This window comes from Tachysurus vachellii, chromosome 1, assembly GCF_030014155.1.
Source record: "Tachysurus vachellii isolate PV-2020 chromosome 1, HZAU_Pvac_v1, whole genome shotgun sequence".
Classification (NCBI taxonomy): Eukaryota; Metazoa; Chordata; class Actinopteri; order Siluriformes; family Bagridae; genus Tachysurus; species Tachysurus vachellii.
In genome coordinates, this window is record NC_083460.1 from 8,119,359 (window position 1) to 8,138,115 (window position 18,757).

General features: G+C 39.6%; 1 protein-coding gene and 1 pseudogene across 1 annotated transcript; one reads left to right on the forward strand and one right to left on the reverse strand.

Moving 5' to 3' along the window:
• The window catches only part of LOC132843199 (splicing factor Cactin-like), a 63,782-nt pseudogene that overhangs the window by 29,559 nt on the left and 15,466 nt on the right, over positions 1 to 18,757 (forward strand).
• On the reverse strand, positions 1,365 to 17,893 carry LOC132846330 (semaphorin-4E-like). The gene is made up of 14 exons (XM_060871009.1): positions 17,579 to 17,893; positions 16,871 to 16,935; positions 11,770 to 11,915; positions 6,849 to 6,908; positions 6,284 to 6,382; positions 6,034 to 6,133; positions 5,684 to 5,794; positions 5,375 to 5,526; positions 4,666 to 4,838; positions 3,322 to 3,475; positions 2,855 to 3,074; positions 2,644 to 2,759; positions 2,028 to 2,197; positions 1,365 to 1,575 (listed from the first exon to the last, which is right to left on the reverse strand). Exons 1-14 carry the CDS (start codon positions 17,758 to 17,760, stop codon positions 1,515 to 1,517), a joined length of 1,809 nt encoding a protein of 602 aa, XP_060726992.1. The 5' UTR covers positions 17,761 to 17,893; the 3' UTR covers positions 1,365 to 1,514.

An 18,757-nucleotide genomic window follows, 5' to 3' on the forward strand; every position in this document is an offset into this window, starting at 1 on the left:
AAGGTTTCATGCCAAGCTGTGGGGATTACTTTCATGTTGCAACTAAATGCTTTTTGGACGAACCACAGGGTGTGCATTTTATGGACCACCTAGGAGTGTGGTCTTAGCTAAAAAATCTGTTCTACTGAAGAAACATCTACATCTTGGAGGACTTAGAGTTCACTTGGGTGAACTATACCTTTAAGCTATAATATTTCTGCTACATAAGCAATTTAAAGAGTCAGCAAATCACATATTCAGATTTAAAAATATTTACTCAGCTTGTAAAGATGGCAATCAAGAAGACTTATAATGATGTCATGTCAATTCTTGTCCATGGAAACGGAGATGAGGAGCCAGTCGTGTCCACTGTTCTAGAAGGAAGCAAGGTCCTAACAAACTGAAAATACTGCAAAAGCTTGTGCTCTTATGATGGGTGTGATTTATGCCTTAAATCTTCAGTATCCATCTAATCTGAAATACACTTTTGAGGTTTTTCAAAAACTCTTTCTGGATCTCGATGGACTTCTCCTAATGTACAGTATGGTCTTTAAAAACCAAGCTGCACACTTGAAATGTTTTTGTTCTCTGGATGCTCATAGACATTAATCTGTCTTGTTTACCCAACTTTTCTTAAACATTGTCACATTGTGAGAAAATGTAGACCCTGAAACATTCAGAATGATTGTTTCTGTTACCATTTACATTTTACTGGTTTCATGTAACGCTTTTAATATTTTCAAATACTGTTAGAAAGTATTTCAAAATAAGATTTTTGTTAATGAAACCTGTTTTTTTTTAGTTTAAACGATTTAAAAAAGAGCACTTGGACAAGGACTTAATTTACTTGGAAGACATGATGTATTTGTAGCAGCAGTCTGTTAATATCACTTTGTTGATTCTGTCCAGTCTTTGCATAGAGATGCACATTTAGATGGCACATTTTGATTATCATTTATAATCAAAAATGTCATTGCACTTCACATCTGCTTGAGCTGTTTAAATTCTAATTTTTTTCTTATTTTTAAGCATTGATCTTAAGCAGGTTTCTGTAAGTTTTTGTAATTTCTTACATTGACCTCTTAATAAATACTCTTGATTGCACATTTACTGTCACAGTACTAATCTGTCATATTGTAACAGTGACTCATTTTATTTAACTTAAAATAATTAACGACACTAATACAAATAAAATTTTATTAATAGAGTAAATACAGTTTTACTTAATCATATCAATGAATTAGATCAGATCATCAGATTGATTACAACAGTTATGTGTACTTATTTACTTTGTTAATTTTACTCAACTTCAGAAATTCATAAATTTTATTTAATATCACAAGTGAACATTTTATTTGAAATATATGAATGCAAAAGAATCATTTTGTAAATTTTACTTTTCAGTGTGGATTATGTTAGATTTGTCATTGAGGTGTCTGCAAAATAAAAAATAAACGTAAAAAATAAAAGAACAATTTGTCTCCATTATGCTGTCATATCAGGGGATCCAGCTATTCTGCTGAAAAGTCACCTGTTCACATACCGACTGCAGGACAAAGTGCAGAATTTCCATCTCTCAGACTCTGAACCATTTCACTGCAGGAGAAAAAAATAGATGGACTAAAAATTCAATATATCTAACATTCCCACATGTGCACAGTCTATAGAACAGTCTCTAGGGCAGTCAACTCAATATGTTAGACCACAGTGATGTTTGATTTTTGAATTCTGATTGGTCAGAAGGTGCTTAAGTAAAATTTTCTCTCACAGTAGATCTAGAACTGTTAGCTCCAGATAATCTAGGTCAATAAGGAATAAAAAATACTGTAAAATACTGTGATTAATCATTTTTGTGTGTTGTTATTTTTAAAAAAAAAATAATAATAAAAGTTAATAATTAAAAGTAATTAATAATTGCTAAAAGTTAAACTTCAGGTCACATCACACCCATTGTTCCTTTTTGCCCGTTTTCCTACAACAGCACACCACATCATGATTTTTTCCTTACAACACTACATTACAGCAGCTGAGAAGTATATGCTGAGTACCTGTGTGTATCTGGATGAATGTTGTTTATAGCAATGCAGCGTTCAGCGCTGAGGTCCCAGCCACAGTACGGGTCTCTGGCCAGCACACAGTCCATACAGGAAGCGTAATGGTCACATGTACTAAGTGGCATCTGCACCGTTGCTTCCTCTGAGCCTGCATACAGCTGACCCTGAAACAATATGTGCAGCAGTTATTAAAAAGATGGACAAACTATAACCGAATCAAACTAAAACTGAATCACAAGTAGAAATAATGAATGAATCAGATGAGTACTGGGATAGCCATGATGGGAAAGTCATTAAATATTCTTTTATTTTAGTTCTACTTGTGTGAATGATGAGGGCAAAAAAAAAAAAAAAAAAATATGAATATCTTAGATTTTCCCTAAAATGTGTTAATAGCAGTAAGAATATTTTATTTCTATTATATTTTGTAAAATTATGAAAACAATAAAAACAATTCACTCACTAAAAATACATTTTATCATTCTCCCCAAGTAAATAGATAACTATTTCGTCCCCTTAATAAATTAATTAGTGTAATATCACTCAAAAAACTATAATCTTTTGGTGTAGCTTCAGGGAGGAAAAAATGTAAATGTGCTCTGAGGCTTACCAGGGTGACGGAGAGCCGCAATATCTTCACTGGGTCAGACTGCTTAAAGAGCTGCACATCCTCTATTATCACCATCTTTCCGTCATAGTTGACTGCTTTCAACACTGAACCGCTTGCTGTTACAAAGATTGTACAGTTGATTGAACACTATTACACATACATGCATAAGTCTGTATAAATTATCTAAACTGGACACTAAATATTTATGTACCTGTGCCAATAAACATGACCTGATGGCTGCTCCCATCCAGGGCAGTAGTGCTGGCCACCACTATACGAGTAAACACAGCTCCTTTCTTCACCAGTAGGGGCTGCTCAGAAGGCTTCACTGCCTGATCCATCAGTGGGTGGTCTCGGATGAACTGAAGGGTTTCATCAGGGAGGTCCAAAGACGTTGAAAACCCTTTCTCCCTTGTTTTACTGTTAATACACTACACACATGCACACAGATAGAGCAACACAAATCTAATAATTAACTACTGCATAGATGGTGGTTTTGGAAACAAAATATACAAATTAAAACGTTACACCCCATGCACGTCACTATGTACGTTATTACTCAGTAAATGATAATAATTCTGTCTATTATATTCTGACTTAATTAGGTAATTTTTACACCACTGTAGATAACAAATAAAAAGGATTGTTGTAGAATATGTTGGTAAATGTTGAACTCACAGCTCCTGGACGAGGGTCAGGCACAGGTCCGTAGTATGTCACCCATGCTTCAAAGGGATCATCTCTGTATAGCGATTTGAATCGACCTTTAGAGAACACATCCCTGATGTCCTGTATCCTGTAAGCGCACACTGCTGAGTACTCCGGCATTTCCCTGTCAGTAAAATCACAGCTATGAAACAAGTGTCATAAGTCGGTGGTTAATAAAACTATGTCTAATTAAAGTTTGGATCTGCAACAGTCATGACTATTTTCTACACATTTTTTTGTTTTTAACTGGATGTCACAGCCTTACACATATGCAAATAGGAAGGAAAACAGAAAGAAACATATTTTTAAGCATTTCCTTGATGTACATTGATTTACATGTTTTGACTCCCTTAGATATTTTTTGAGTACACCTTATATCATCATGTAACCTCCAAAAATGTATTCATTTCATATCAGAGTAAAAACATTTCACACAAAAATAAATTAGTTTCGTAGGCAATTGTATGAGTAATTGAATTTGTCTGAGGTTTTTATATGAGTGTCTAGTACTAAATAATAAGGTGTATGCATACAGGTGTATGCAATATAAAGAGCACAAGGTGGTGCAGCATTGCCATCTCATACTGCCAGGGTCCCCAGGTTGATCCTGTGAAATTGTGTGAAGATTTTCTCCATATGTTCTCTCCATGTTCCTGTTTCCATCCATAAACATGCAGCACTTGGTTGGGCTGCACTTAATTGCCCAAAGGTGTGAATAAGTGTGTAAATGTGCGTTTGTATGGCGCTCTTTGGTGTACGAGTAGATTATGTATCCTTTATTACATTTATCAAATCATATGTAATGTCTGAATCAGATATAAAAGGCTAGTGTGATTAAAAATGCATTATAATGGGAACACGTTGCATATACATCCATTGTTTATAGCGCTTACCCTACACAGGGTTGTGGAGAACCTGGAGCCTATCCCTTGGGGCAAAATTTAGAGATACTGTACTATCCAACAGCCTACAATGATTTTGGACTGTCCCGAAACACTGCAGGAGGAAACCAGAATATCCCGAAAAATGTGTAATTCTTGGCAAACAATTATTGAACGTAAATAACAGTGAGTTGTTAACCTAAAGCCTGTAAGGTTTCCCATTTGACCTAACCATGTTGATCTTCACATGCCCTTGAGCTCAGGCTGATCTAACACAAATGGTAATGTTTAAGTCCTCTGCCTTTAGGTTTGACTGTATTGTTGGTCTGGTATTCAACCACAATCCTGACTACGTTCAAAATCACAACTTGTCTTCTTCACTGCAGTTATCTAAACATATTCTGCTGGCATTGTTGAAAGGAACATTACTCACCCCTGAGGAGTGAAGACACCGTAGAACATACAGGTTTTCCAGGTGTCTGGGCAGAAGAGGAACACATCCTGTATGAGAAGTGGTAGTCTGGTTTGATGGACAGGACAGTCCAGGTGAGTCTTTTGAAATGATGTCCACTTCTTCTGCAATGTCTGCTGTCCTCCCACATCCCCCTAGCAAGAAGAGAACAGAGCGAATGAGAACAATGCTGCAGAAAATGACATCTTAGCAAGTGACAATAGTTATATTTATTTACTAATTAACATTATAAAATCCAACCAAATATTTTTTGGTAAAAGTATTGTTCTATAAGCAGATAGTATCTCTAATTTTAAGCTTTTATTACGTAAGCCAAAAACCAAAATAAAAACTGCAAATAGGAAAAAAGTTTTCTATTCATGTATAAAAGCATCAAAAGCAGGGCGATTAATTTTATAATATTTGATTTATAATCATTTCACATCTTGATGATTAGCTAATCTTTTGCAATTCTTTAGTAACATCTGGCTTGTTAAGTACTGATGCAGAATTAGGAAACATGTGCTTATATTTCCACACCCAGGTATTTTGTCATCACCTGAGGTTCTTTGTTTGAACAAAGAAGTAGTGAGGACCACACAACCATTATTTAGGTCCTGATGAATAAAAACATAGAAATGTAGAATGGTGTACTGTAATATCAGCAACATCCTTTTATAAGGAAGAGTACCTTACAAACGCGGGCCACCCTTGACACCTCCATCGGCCTGTAGGTATTGTACTCCACAGCTCTTTCATTAAAGAAAAGGTAAATCTTGTCATCATCCCCCTCTGGGTTGTCATCTCCCTCAGCCACATGCTTCATGCCAATGAAATTGGGCGCTGAAATAACAAAACTATTCAGTGACTCTCAACTACTCAATCACATGATCCAAGAATTAAAGAAAGTTACAAAATGCAAACTTGAATTTTAAATTGCACACGATACCAGAAGACTCATCTCAGGCCGGACTCAATGTAATGAAATTTTCATTCGTACCATTAAGCCATGAAGTCTTAATTTCAGTTTCTATGCTGTCATATAAGCTTCGCAACCCATCCAGTTCTGAGCCCAGCAAACCCAAAGACGTAGCAGAGTACAGCTTTCCATCTAAATGGCAATCAGAATTATATTATTAAAGCATAATAATGGGCTCATTGGGTTACTTTCCTTTAAAGCATTAAGAATATCATATCAGATATCATAAGTAGCACCTGTGACTAAAGAATTGACCTTAAATGAAAATAATGCATGAACTAAAAACTTTTAAACACTCAGTAACTAAACATTGTGCTCTTTGGCCTGTTACGTCATGGAGCAGTTTGCCTTAAGAGACACGAGGCACCTACCGACAAATTCAGAGGCGCATCTCTGGAAAGGATCAAATGGACACTTTCCTTTCCCATCTTGTTGTTTACCCTCGAGAGTCAGCTTGCCGTCTTTATAAGACTGGAAGACAGAACACAGCTACATGAAATATCTACATGGTGTGATAATACAACAAAACATGCACACAGGCTGAAACTCATGTTAACAAATGTCTACAATATCATAGCAAGGACATTTTACAGTAAAATATGGGGAGGAATTTTTACTCACCATAATATCACAGGTCGGATTAAAAGCGTTGGTACCACAAACAAACATGGTGTCGTTCGACATTTTATGAAGGATCCGGATGTAGTTATGACACTCAGTCTGGAAGGGAAAATTACAGGGAATACAGAGTCCAAGGAAATTATTAGGAAGTCACTCAGAAAGAGACAGAAAAAAGATCAGTTAAACGAACAACACAAGACAACATAATGGGGAATAATTTCATAGGCTAGGTGAGGACTCAAAGAGGATGATTTACAGATCAGGGCTTTGTATAATAGCATACCTGTTCCTATTCATATGATATATTTACTACACAAAACTGTTGAATCTAACCAGGGTTTGATAGAGACATGGCTTAGGGGTGTAAAGTCTAGTTCTTAATATTCTCAAAACTCAAACTATGGTTCTTTACTGTATTAGGAAATGTATTATTCTTTTTAACACACATTTGAGCATTTACATATATACACATAAATACAAAGATTCATTCATCATTATAAATAACTTTATCCTAGTCGGAGTGGTGGTGATAGTGGTGTGATCTCTTGGGTTGTGGCAGGATCACCTGTGTTTTCCCTTCGAATATACAATTGCGCTGCATCTCTGAAGTCACCGACCACTTAACCTACAAAAAAAGAGAATATATTTCTTCATTGATCTAGAATAAGAACAGTACAAGTGAAAATTTACTACTTAAGCAAGGAATTTTAACAACAACAAAAATATATTGTTATTGTTATTATTTTTTATGTTGCAATTATGTAGCATTCACAATGTAAATAATAATAATAATAATAATAATAATAATAATAATAATAATAGTGAACTATTTAATTTGAATTAAAGTACTTTGCAGCGTACAAATTTAATTAAAAAAGAAAAATAAATTTTAAAAATAAAATTGGTGACAAAAGTAAAATCACAGTGACAAAAAATATCATGTAAAATGGAAAAATGATAGAATATAAGAAAATAAACCTGAGAAATTTATTTTCAAAACAACCAAAGAAATTTTGAGGATGAGATGAATAAATAAATGGATGATAAATAAATTAAAAAAAAGGGATGAGAAATAAATAAACAAACAAATAAATAAATAAATAATAGCAATCTATTTGTTAGGCGATAGTGATGGAGACGGATGCCGAAGCACCAGCAAAACAGAGTTTAATGAAAAAGGAAGACAGAGCAAACACACTGTGCACAGAAAACAATAACGGACGATGGAGTGGAGCGAGTGCGGTGTTTATATAGTCGTGTGTGGTGAGGGACAGGTGTGCGAAATCAGTACGATGGCGATGAGCTCTGAGCGGGCGGGGCGCGCACGGGAGAAGAAGCAGGGTGCTCCCTGACACCACCCCCTCCCCCAGGGGTGGCACCAGACTCCCTGACCCGGCGGCAAGGCCGGCCCCTCGCCCGGGGCGCCGAGCAGCATGGATGTGAAGCATGGAACTCCGCCAGCAGCGCCGGATCCAGCACGTTCCCCTGAGCCACCCATGACCGCTCCTCCAGACCATACCCCTCCCACTCCACCAGGTACTCGAGGCGACCCCCACGCCGCCTGGAATCCAGAACCTCCCTCACCGCATAGACACCGGTCTGGTCCACGACTTCCGGCTGTGCGGGCACTGCGGGGCCACCTGGGGGGCAAGAGACAGGAGAGGCACAAGGTTTGAGCAAGGACACATGGAAGGTAGGGTGAATGCAGTACCTCGGCGGCAGTTCTAGTCGGTAGGACACGTCGTTGACCTGGTCGGTGATTTTGTAGAGGCCAATGAACTGAGGGCTCAACTTGCGGCAGGGCAGCTTCAGCTTCAGGTCCTTGGTAGATAGCCACACCAGGTCCCCGGGACGGAAGTGCGGAGAGTCCAGTCGCTGTGCGTCGGCGTGTCGGCGGGTGTTGCGGAGGGCTCGACGCAGCTGGGTGTGTGCCGACTCCCAAACCCTACTACTCTCCCGAAACCAGGAATCGACTCCAGGCACGTTGCTAGGCTCGTCCTACCAAGGGAACAGGGGCGGTTGGAACCCCAGCAAGGACTTGAAAAATTGGTGAGTCCCGTAGTGTCCTGGCGGAGTGAGTTCTGCGCATACTCAGCCCACGGCAGAAACCGACACCACTCCCCTTGATCCTGGCCGCAGTAGGTCCTCAAATAATGGCTCAGTTCCTGGCTCTTTCGCTCGGCCTGGCCGTTGGACTGCGGGTGGTATCCTGACGTTAGATTCACCGACACCCCCAGGAGTTTGAAGAACGCTCTCCAGACCCGAGACGTGAACTGAGGACCCCTGTCCAAGACGATCTCCTCAGGGAGTCCGAAGTTCCGGAAGACGTGATGGAACAGGGCTAACGCTGTCTCGAGGGCGGTCGGCAGGCTCTTCATGGGAATGAGGCGGCAGGCTTTAGAGAATCGGTCTACCACTACCAGGATGCAGGTGTGGCCCTCCGACCGGGCAAATCCGTCACGAAATCGATTCCCAGGTGAGACCAGGGGTGCTGAGGGACAGGGAGCGGCATAAGCTTGCCCACGGGCAGGTGGCACGGGACCTTGGAGATGGCGCAGGGGGGAAGGATGGGTTCCGGGTCACTGGCCATCAGGGCATCGGCCTTGCCGTTGAGTGTACCGGCCCGAGAGGTGATGTGGAACCAGAACCTGGTGAAAAAGAGGGCCCAGCGTGCCTGTCGGGGGTTGAACCTCCGTGCCTCTCGTAGGTACTGGAGGTTCTTGTGATCGGTGACCACTGTGAATGGGTGATCGGCTCCCTCCAGCCAGTGTCTCCACTCATCCAGGGCCAGCTTGATGGGCAGAAGCTCGCGGTTGCCGATGTCGTAGTTTTGTTCGGCTGCGGAGAGCTTGTGGGAGAAGAAGGCACACGGGTGGAGCTGAGCCGGGGTTCACGATCGCTGGGAAAGAGTGGCCCCCACTCCAGTAGAAGACTGGGGCTCTGGGTGACGCAGAACAGGGGCGCTACAGAAGCATCGGCGAAGCTCGTGGAAAACCTCTTGAGCCTCCCTGGTCCACCTCAGGGTTCGTGCTTTACCCCTGAGGAGTGGGGGGGGGGGGGGGGGCGTCAATCCGGCTGTAGCCCTGGATGAACCGGCGATAGAAATTTGCAAAACCCAGGAAACGCTGGAGCTCCTTGATTGACTCAGGAACGGGCCACTCCCTCATGCACTGCCATGGCCTGCTTGATCTCTGGATTCAATCCCAGCCGATAAATGCTGAGCAGCGCCAACTCATTCCAGCCACAAGATGCCGCCAGGGTGCGGAAACGGAAGCTGTAATCCGTAATGCTGTCGTTCCCCTGACGTAAGTTGAGCAGCCGGTCGGCCGCGGTGAGGACGCCGGAGGAGGCGCAAAACACTTCCAGGAAGTGCGCGGTGAACCGCGTGTAAGATTGTGCACAAGCCAGTGCTCTCCCGGAGAGGAGGGAAATGAAGAACGCTACCTTGGATCGTTCGGTGGGGAATCGCTGTGGTTGCATCTCAATATACAGATTCACCTGGAGCTGGAAGCTGTGGCATTCGGAGCGGGGGGGTTTTGTCAAGCAGCGGAGGAAGGGAAAGCTGCTCGGAGCGCGGCGATGAGGTCCCGAACCGAATCGAAAGCCGTGCTGGGTTGTTGATCCATCGCCAGGTAAGAGCCCGGTGGATCCTGTCCTTTCTTTCGTCCTTCGGTCCGTTATACTGTTAGGCGATAGTGATGGAGGCGGAAGCCGAAGCATCAGCAAAACAGAGTTTAATGAAAAAGGAAGGCAGAGCAAACACACTGTGCACAGAAAACAATAACGGACGCTGGAGTGGAGCAAATGCGGTGTTTATATAGTGTGTGGTGAGGGACAGGTGTGCGAAATCAGTACGATGGCGATGAGCTCTGAGCGGGCGGGGCGCGCACGGGAGAAGAAGCAGGGTGCTCCCTGACATCATCATCATCATCATCATCATTATTATTATTCCGCCCTAGAAACGATCGTGCAGCCCAAACCGTAAGGCCTAGAGAGCTCAAACTTGGTCAGGTGGTAGTACTGGTCACAGTTACTCAGGGCCAAGGTCTCAGCGGAATCGGACAATTTGGGGCGCTTCAGCGTTTGTCCCCATAACCCCTAAACCCCTAAAACCCCTATGTCCAAATCTCAAGTGCTTTATATCATTGGAATCCTTGGCTCATGACTTAAAAAACATATATCTCCAATTTCATTTCCGCCATTAAATTTTTTCGCTATAGCGCATTTTATCCGAAACCTACTTTTGCTAACTAGTCCTAGGTTTTTCGCCTGATCAAGACCAATCCAGTGCAGTAATATTCTCTGGAGTCTCAATGTCAATAATATTCGAGGGGCCCCTTAAACGTTTGGACTGTGAGGAGTCAGTTTTACTAAAATGTCAATAACTCAAGAACTAAATGAGCTATCAACACCAAACCTGGGACACATGTGAAAGAGGTCAAACTGCGGTCACAGTTCAAACACCGTGGCGATTGGCCACTTGGTGGTGCTATAACGGAAAAATCACTAAAAACAGCCATTTTTTAAAAAAGCCCTCTAGTGCCACCAACAGTCCAAAAACCCAATTTTGTGCTGACTCGTAAGGCAAAGATTCTGATTCTGACTCGAAGTAGGCGGGGCTTGTCTTGAAATGGGCGGGGCTTTAACCGGTAATAATTAATTTGTAATATTTATAACACTAGCTTACTACCTTTATGTTTTTATGAAATACAGCAAAACCGTGTCAGACACTCAGTGTCTGGTTACTGGTTAGAGACAGCTGAAGGTTTAAAAAAGAAAAAAAATCTCCGACAGGCAGAGACGCAATGCGAGTCGCATTCTACCAAGCAAGCACCACGTCTGAACGAACCCACGTTTACCAGAACTCTACTGGTTAGTAAGTACGTATTATTAACGTTACAACCAGAAGTAAAAAGCTGAAGAAACCCTAAACGTTAACGGAAAAGACCCGCGAACCCGAGTGACTGAGGGAGAGACAGAGAGCTGTTGTGTGTGTGACTGTGAGTGAGTAGAGCGAGACACAGCAACACAATACATCTGTATGTGTGTAGGGGAGGGGCGCTGTGACTAGCCTATCACAGAACGCTGACACAATCAACTACCCAATGATGATTTTCATTCAATCCGAGCACAGATATTGACTCGTATTACTCGTATAATACTCGTACTCGGCAGAAGTGCTTTATCCGTACCGGACACTCGTTTCAGCCTGACTTTGTTTATTTTAGGGAAAACTGGACGGGTGAGTACTTCACATGACATATATTGTGGCACCCTCTGTAGCATGACATATGTAGCATGACATGACATATATTGTCATGTCAATCCAAAGGCCTTAAACGCTTGAACCCGGGAAATGCTGCTTGCAGCTTTAATTATTATTATTATTATTATTATTATTATTATTATTATTATTATTATTATTATTATTATTATTATTATTATTATTATTATTATTATTATTCAAATTAAATCATTTTCCTGACCATAGCCTTCTTGTGTGTGATGTTGTTGAGGTCCAGGGCAAAGATGGCATCTCGAGCTCCCAGGATGAGCACACCCTTGTCTTCCATCAGGAGCATGGTGTTGTGATTCCACACGCCATCCTCTTTAAAGACATGTCCTCTGTTACCTAGCAACAGCAGAATAGGCTTTTAGTGTCCACTGTGATGGAGTAGTTATAAGACCTTTAGTGCTCATAATAAAGAAAAGTACAAAGAAGTGAAGTAGAAGAAAGACTTAACACAACTGTAACTTTTGACCTCAGTAACTCAATAAAAGTCCATGAAAATGGAGATGAGGAGCCAGTTGTGTCAATTGTTCTAGAAGGAAGCAAGGTCCTAACAAAATGTGAAAATACTGCAAAAGCTTGTACTCTAATGATGGGTCTGATTTATGCCTTAAATCTACAGTATCCATCTAATCTGAAATACACTTTTGAGGTTTTTCAAAAACTCTTTCTGGATCTCGATGGACTTCTCCTAATGTATGGTCTTTAAAAACCAAGCTGCACACTTGAAATGTTTTTGTTCTCGGGATGTTCATAGACATTAATCTGTCTTGTTTACCTAACTTTGTTTAAACATTGTGAGAAAATGTAGACCCTGAAACATTCAGAATGATTGTTTCTGTTATCATTTAAATTTTACTGGTTTCATGTAACGGTTTTAATATTTTCAAATACTGTGTTAGAAAGTATTTCATAATAAGCAGTTTGTTAATAAGACCTGTTTTTTTTAAGTTTAAACTATTTAAAAAAGAGCACTTGGACATGAACTTGCTTAATTTACTTGGAAGACAGGATTTATTTGTAACAGCAGTCTGTTAATATCACTTTGTTGATTCTGTCCAGTCTTTGCATAGACATGCACATTTAGATGGTTGAACAAGCAAAAGATTTATAATCATTAATAATCAAAAATGTCATTTCACTTTACTTTTTCTTGAGCTGTTTGAATTCTTATTCTTATTTTTAAGCATTGATCTTAAGCAGGTTTCTCTAAGTTTTTGTAATTTCTTACATTGAGCTCTTAATAAATACTCTTGATTGCACATTTACTGTCACAGTACTAATCTGTCATATTGTAACAGTGACTCATTTTATTTAACTTAAAATAATTAACAACACTAAATAAAACAAGTAAAATTTTATTAATAGAGAAAATACAGTTTTACTTAAAGGTGGGGTGCACGATGTTTGAAAGCCAATGTTGACAGTTGAAATCACCAAAACAAACACGCCCCAACCCAAATGGTTGTCACCCTTGATTTTGATAATTCCGCCCCAGACACATACTGTACATACATAACCCAGGCAACTATTATGGCGGGACGTGCTGGGGCAGCCAGCCGAGGGGATATTTATATCAGTAAATGAACTCAATGAGGAATACTATGGTAATACTGTATGTGTTTTTGTCTTACTGTGTGTTGTACCGTGAAAGGTTTAGCTCCGTTTCACGCAGAAGACATTCAGTTCTCTCCAACGCTGGAAAGATGATCCTATATTAACACAGGTCCTGCTTCTTGCCTTATCATAAGCCTTTTTTCGCTTTTCGTTTTTATCTTTTATCCATTTTTTTATCCGTTTTTATTTTATGTTTCAATCGCTTTCTGCTAATGTCAGACATGTCAGGATACAAACGATGCTTTAGGACTCACATTTATGGACCTACTAAACTCATTTGGGCTTGAACAAAACATCACTAGAGCAACCCATCGTCTTAATCACACACTAGATTTAATAATATCACACGGAATAGATGTCACTGATAAAGATATCATACCTCAAAGTGATCACAGACCATTACCTCATACTGTATACACTACCTGTAGAACAGACTAACTGTGTCTCACCACGTTATCGACTCGGTAGAACTATTATTCCGACCACTAAAGACAGATTCACAAATAACCTGCCTGATCTGTCTGGACTTCTTACTGTACACTTAAACACAAACCATCTAGATGTAATGACTAACAGCATAGGCGCTATATTCACTCGCACATTAGACACTGTTGCCCCCATCCGAGTAAAGAAGGTTAGAGACAAAACACCCGAACCGTGGTATAATAGTCATACTCACACCCTCAAGAGAGACCTGTAACCTCGAGCGAAAGTGGAGAAAAACCAAATTAGAGGTTTTTAGAATTGCATATAAGGACAGTATGTCCAACTATAGACAGGCTCTAAAAACTGCTAGGGCTGAGCACCTGAGCAAACTCATAGAAATTAACCAGAACAATCTCAGGTTTTTATTTAGCACAGTGGCTAGATTAACAAAAAATCAGAAATCTGAACACACTATTCCATCACAGTTCAGTAGTGAGGATTTTATGAGATTCTTCACTGATAAAATTAAAAACAACAGGAACAAAGTAGGTGATGTTCAACATGTGAGAGCACCTTGTGACCCAGTCTCACCTAAAGCTCTACACTCACAACTACAGTGTTTTACGAGTACAGGACAGGAAGAGCTAGTTAAGATTATTACTACAGCTAAATCAACAACTTGTTTACTAGACCCCATTCCAACTAAATTACTGAAAGAAGTGTTACATAAAGTTGGTGAGCCTCTTCTTAATATTATTAACTCCTCGCTATCTTTAGGTTACGTTCCTAAATCTTTCAAGTTGGCAGTTATTAAGCCACTATTAAGAAACCTAATCTAGATCCTAATGAACTATCAAATTACAGACCTATTTCACATCTTCCGTTTATGTCTAAAATACTAGAAAAGATTGTGTCTGTTCAACTGTGCTCCTTCTTACAGGAGAACCATATCTTTGAAGACTTGAAAAGTTTTAGTCAGGTTTCAGGCCCCATCATAGCACAGAAACTGCACTTGTTAAAGTTACAAATGACTTGTTCTTAGCTTCGGACCAAGACTGTACTGTATGTCCCTATTAGTTGTACTTGACCTTAGTGCTGCATTCGACACTATAGATCACAACATTCTTATAGATCGCTTACAAAATTAAACAGGTATTCATGGACAGGCTTTAAGTTGGTTTAGATCCTACCTGTCTGATGGATACCATTTTGTAGAATTAAATGGCGAATCCTCCAGTTTATTGCCAGTTAATTATGGGGTCCCTCACGAATCAGTCCTTGGACCCCTGCTTTTCTCAATATACATGCTTGCGTTAGGGAACATCATTAGAAGACATGGGATTAATTTCCACTGTTATGCTGACGATACAAAGTTATACAGTACATCTCATCAAAACCAGATGAAATAGCTGAATTATCCAAATTAACTCAGTGCCTTAGAGATATAAAAGACTGGATGAGCTGTAATATTCTGTTATTAAACGCCGATAAGACAGAAATACTACTTATCGGTCCAAAAACCAGTACACAGAAGCTCTCACAAATCAACTTCCATTTAGAGGGATGTACTGTTACTAGTAGCTCGACAGTGAAAAACCTGGGTGTTATATTAGACAGCAACTTGTCTTTTGAAAATCATATCGCCCATACTACAAAAACAGCATTTTTCCACCTTAGAAATATTGCCAAGCTGAGAAACATCCTGTCTTTATCTGATGTGTTAAAGCTAGACAGGACGATTGTAATGCATTACTAGGTGGTTGTCCTGCATCTTTAATAAATAGGCTACAGTTAGTCCAGAATGCAGCTGCATTCTTGTCTTACCAGGACAAGAAAATATGATCATATAACCCCAATTTTATCATCTCTACACTGGCTACCTGTTAAGTTTAAAATTGATTACAAACTGCTGCTACTCACATAAGGCTCTCAATGGTTTAGCTCCCATGTATCTAACTAGTTTTCTAACACGTTACAATCCTTCACGCTCTCTGAGATCACAAAACTCAGGACTTCTGGTAGTTCCAAGAATACCAAAGTCTACTAAAGGCGGTGGAGTGTTTTCATATTTAGCTCCCAAACTTTGGAATAGTCTTCCGTATAGGGTTGGGGCTCAGACACACTTTCCCAGTTTAAATGTATATTAAAAACTCATCCCTTTAGTCAGGCATACACATAATACATCCCACTATATTGTGCACTATTATATCAGACTTGCACATTTTATGAACAGCAGATATGTTAATCCCTCTCCACTGCTTCTCTCTTTCTACCCATCCCGAGGCATTCAGAAACTGTACCAGCTCAGATCGTCATCTATGCAATGAAGATTTTGGTCCTCCACTGGGATGAGGCAGACTCCAAGGACTCTGAGAATCCTGAGGCATCTAGAGATCTACCAGCTCCAGTCAGACTCTGCGATACTAAAGAGGAGATGTGAACTCCATGTGGTCTTTTACATCAATACAACATTTGTTTGACTGTATTTTTATAATCACATCTTCCAGCGTCACCCATATGAGGGTGGGTTCCCCTTTGAGTCTGGTTCCTCTCAAGGTTTCTTCCTTTATGGTCTAAGGGAGTTTTTCCTTGCCACTGCTGCCTGAGTCACCTCAGACTTGCTCATTGGGGATAAATACATACACATTGTAAACTAAATCTATCTAATATTAATCTTGAATCTTGCATCCTTCTAATCTTTATTATTCTTTATATTAACCTTTTGTTCTACGTTTATGTTCTGTAAAGCTGCTTTGAGACAATGTCAATTGTAAAAAGCGCAATACAAATAAACTTGAACATGCGCACTGAACACTCTCTCCACCGCATATTGACAAGACACGCCCCTTTCTGCTCATTGGCTACACGTTTGTTTTGTTTGTTGACCCGACTCAGTTTTCTGAAGCATTTCTCAAACATCGTGCACCCCACCTTTAATTATATCAATTAATTACATCAGATCATCAGATTGATTACAACAGTTATGTGTACTTATTTACATTGTTAATGTTACTCAACTTCAGAAATTCATAAATTTTAATTAATATCACAAGTGAACATTTTATTTGAAAAATTTGAGTCCAAAATCTTGCAAAAGAAAAATTTTGTGAATTTTACTCGTTATTTTTGTCAGTGTGGATTATGTTAGATTTGTCACTGAGGTGTCTGCAAAATAAAAAATAAACTTCACTAGAACAATTTGTCTCCATTATTCTGTCATATCAGGGGATCCAGCTATTCTGCTGAAAAGTCACCTGTTTGCATTCCGACTGCAGAACAACGTGCAGCATTTCCATCTCTCAGACTCTGAACCACCTCACTGCAGGAGAAAAAATAGATGGACATGACTGAAAATTCAATATATCTAAAATTCCACCATGTGCACAGTCTATAGGATAGTCTCTGGAGCAGTCAATTCAATATTTTAGACCACAGTGATGTTTGATTCTTGATTCTGATTGGTCAGAAGGTGATTAAGTAAAATTTTACAGTACTTACAGTACTGTAACTGGTGTACTGTACTTACAGAAAGACTTACAGTAGATCTAGCTGGAAGGCACATCAGGTTTATATTAATGTGTTTATTTTAATACGTTACTGTTAGCTCCATATAATCTAGGTCAATAAAGAGTAAAGAATACTGTAAAATACTGTGATGAATAAATATTTATTGTGTTGTTATTTAACAAAAAAAAATTAATTAATCAAAATTAGGGGGGGCACGGTGGCTTAGTGGTTAGCAAGTTTGCCTCACACCTCCAGGGTTGTTCGGATAAGCGGTATAAAATGAATGAATGAATGAATAATCAAAGTTAATAATTAAAAGTAATTAATAATTTCTAAAAGTTAAACTTCAGGTCACATCACACCCATTATTCCTTTTGCCCATTTTCCTACAACAGCACACCACATCATGATTTTTTCGACTATACTACAGCAGCCGGCAAGTATATGCTGAGTACCTGTGTGTATCTGGATGAATGTTTTTTATAGCAATGCAGCGTTCAGCGCTGAGGTCCCAGCCGCAGTACGGGTCTCTGGCCAGCACACAGTCCATACAGGAAGCGTAATGGTCACATGTACTAAGTGGCATCTGCACCGTTGCTTCCTCTGAGCCTGCATACAGCTGACCCTGAAACAACATGTGCAGCAGTTATTAAAAAGATGGTCAAACTATAACAGAATCAAACTAAAACTGAATCACAAGTAGAAATAATGAAATGAATCAGATGAGTACTGGGATAGCCATGATGGGAAAGTCATTAAGTATTATTTTATTTTAGTTCTACTAGTATGAATGATGAGGGCAAAATAAATGAATATCTTAGATTTGCATGTTCCCTATGTGTTAAAAGCAGTAGAAAAATGTATTTCTATAATATTTTATAAATTTATCAAAAGAATAAAAAAACAATTCACTCAATGAAAATACATTCTATCATTCTCCCTAAGTAAATAGATAACTATTTTGTCCCTTTAATAAATCAATTAATTAGTGTAATATTACACACAAAAAAAACCTATAATATTTAGGTGTAGCTTCAGGAAGGAAAAAATGTAAATGTGCTCTGAGGTTTACCAGGGTGACGGAGAGCCGCAATATCTTCACTGGGTCAGACTGCTTAAAGAGCTGCACCTCCTCTATTATCACCATCATTCCATCATAGTTGACTGCTTTCAGCACTGAACCGCTTGCTGTTACAAAGATTGTACAGTTGATTGAACACTGTTACACATACATGGATAAGTCTGTATAAATTATGTAAACTGTACACTAAATATTTATGTACCTGTGCCAATAAACATGACCTGATGGCTGCTCCCATCCAGGGCAGTAGTGCTGGCCACCACTATACGAGTAAACGCAGCTCCTTTCTTCACCAGTAGGGGCTGCTCAGAAGGCTTCACTGCCTGATCCATCAGTGGTTTGTCTCGGATGAACTGAAGGGCTTTAAAAGGGAGGTCCAAAGATGTTGAAAACCCTTTCTCCCTTGTTTTACTGTTAATACACTACACACACACACATACACACAGACACACACACACACAGTGAGAGAGAGAGCAACACAAAGCAAATAATTAACTACTACATAGGTGCTGTAGCTAAAAAATAAAAATGATTGTTGTATAATATGAGGAGC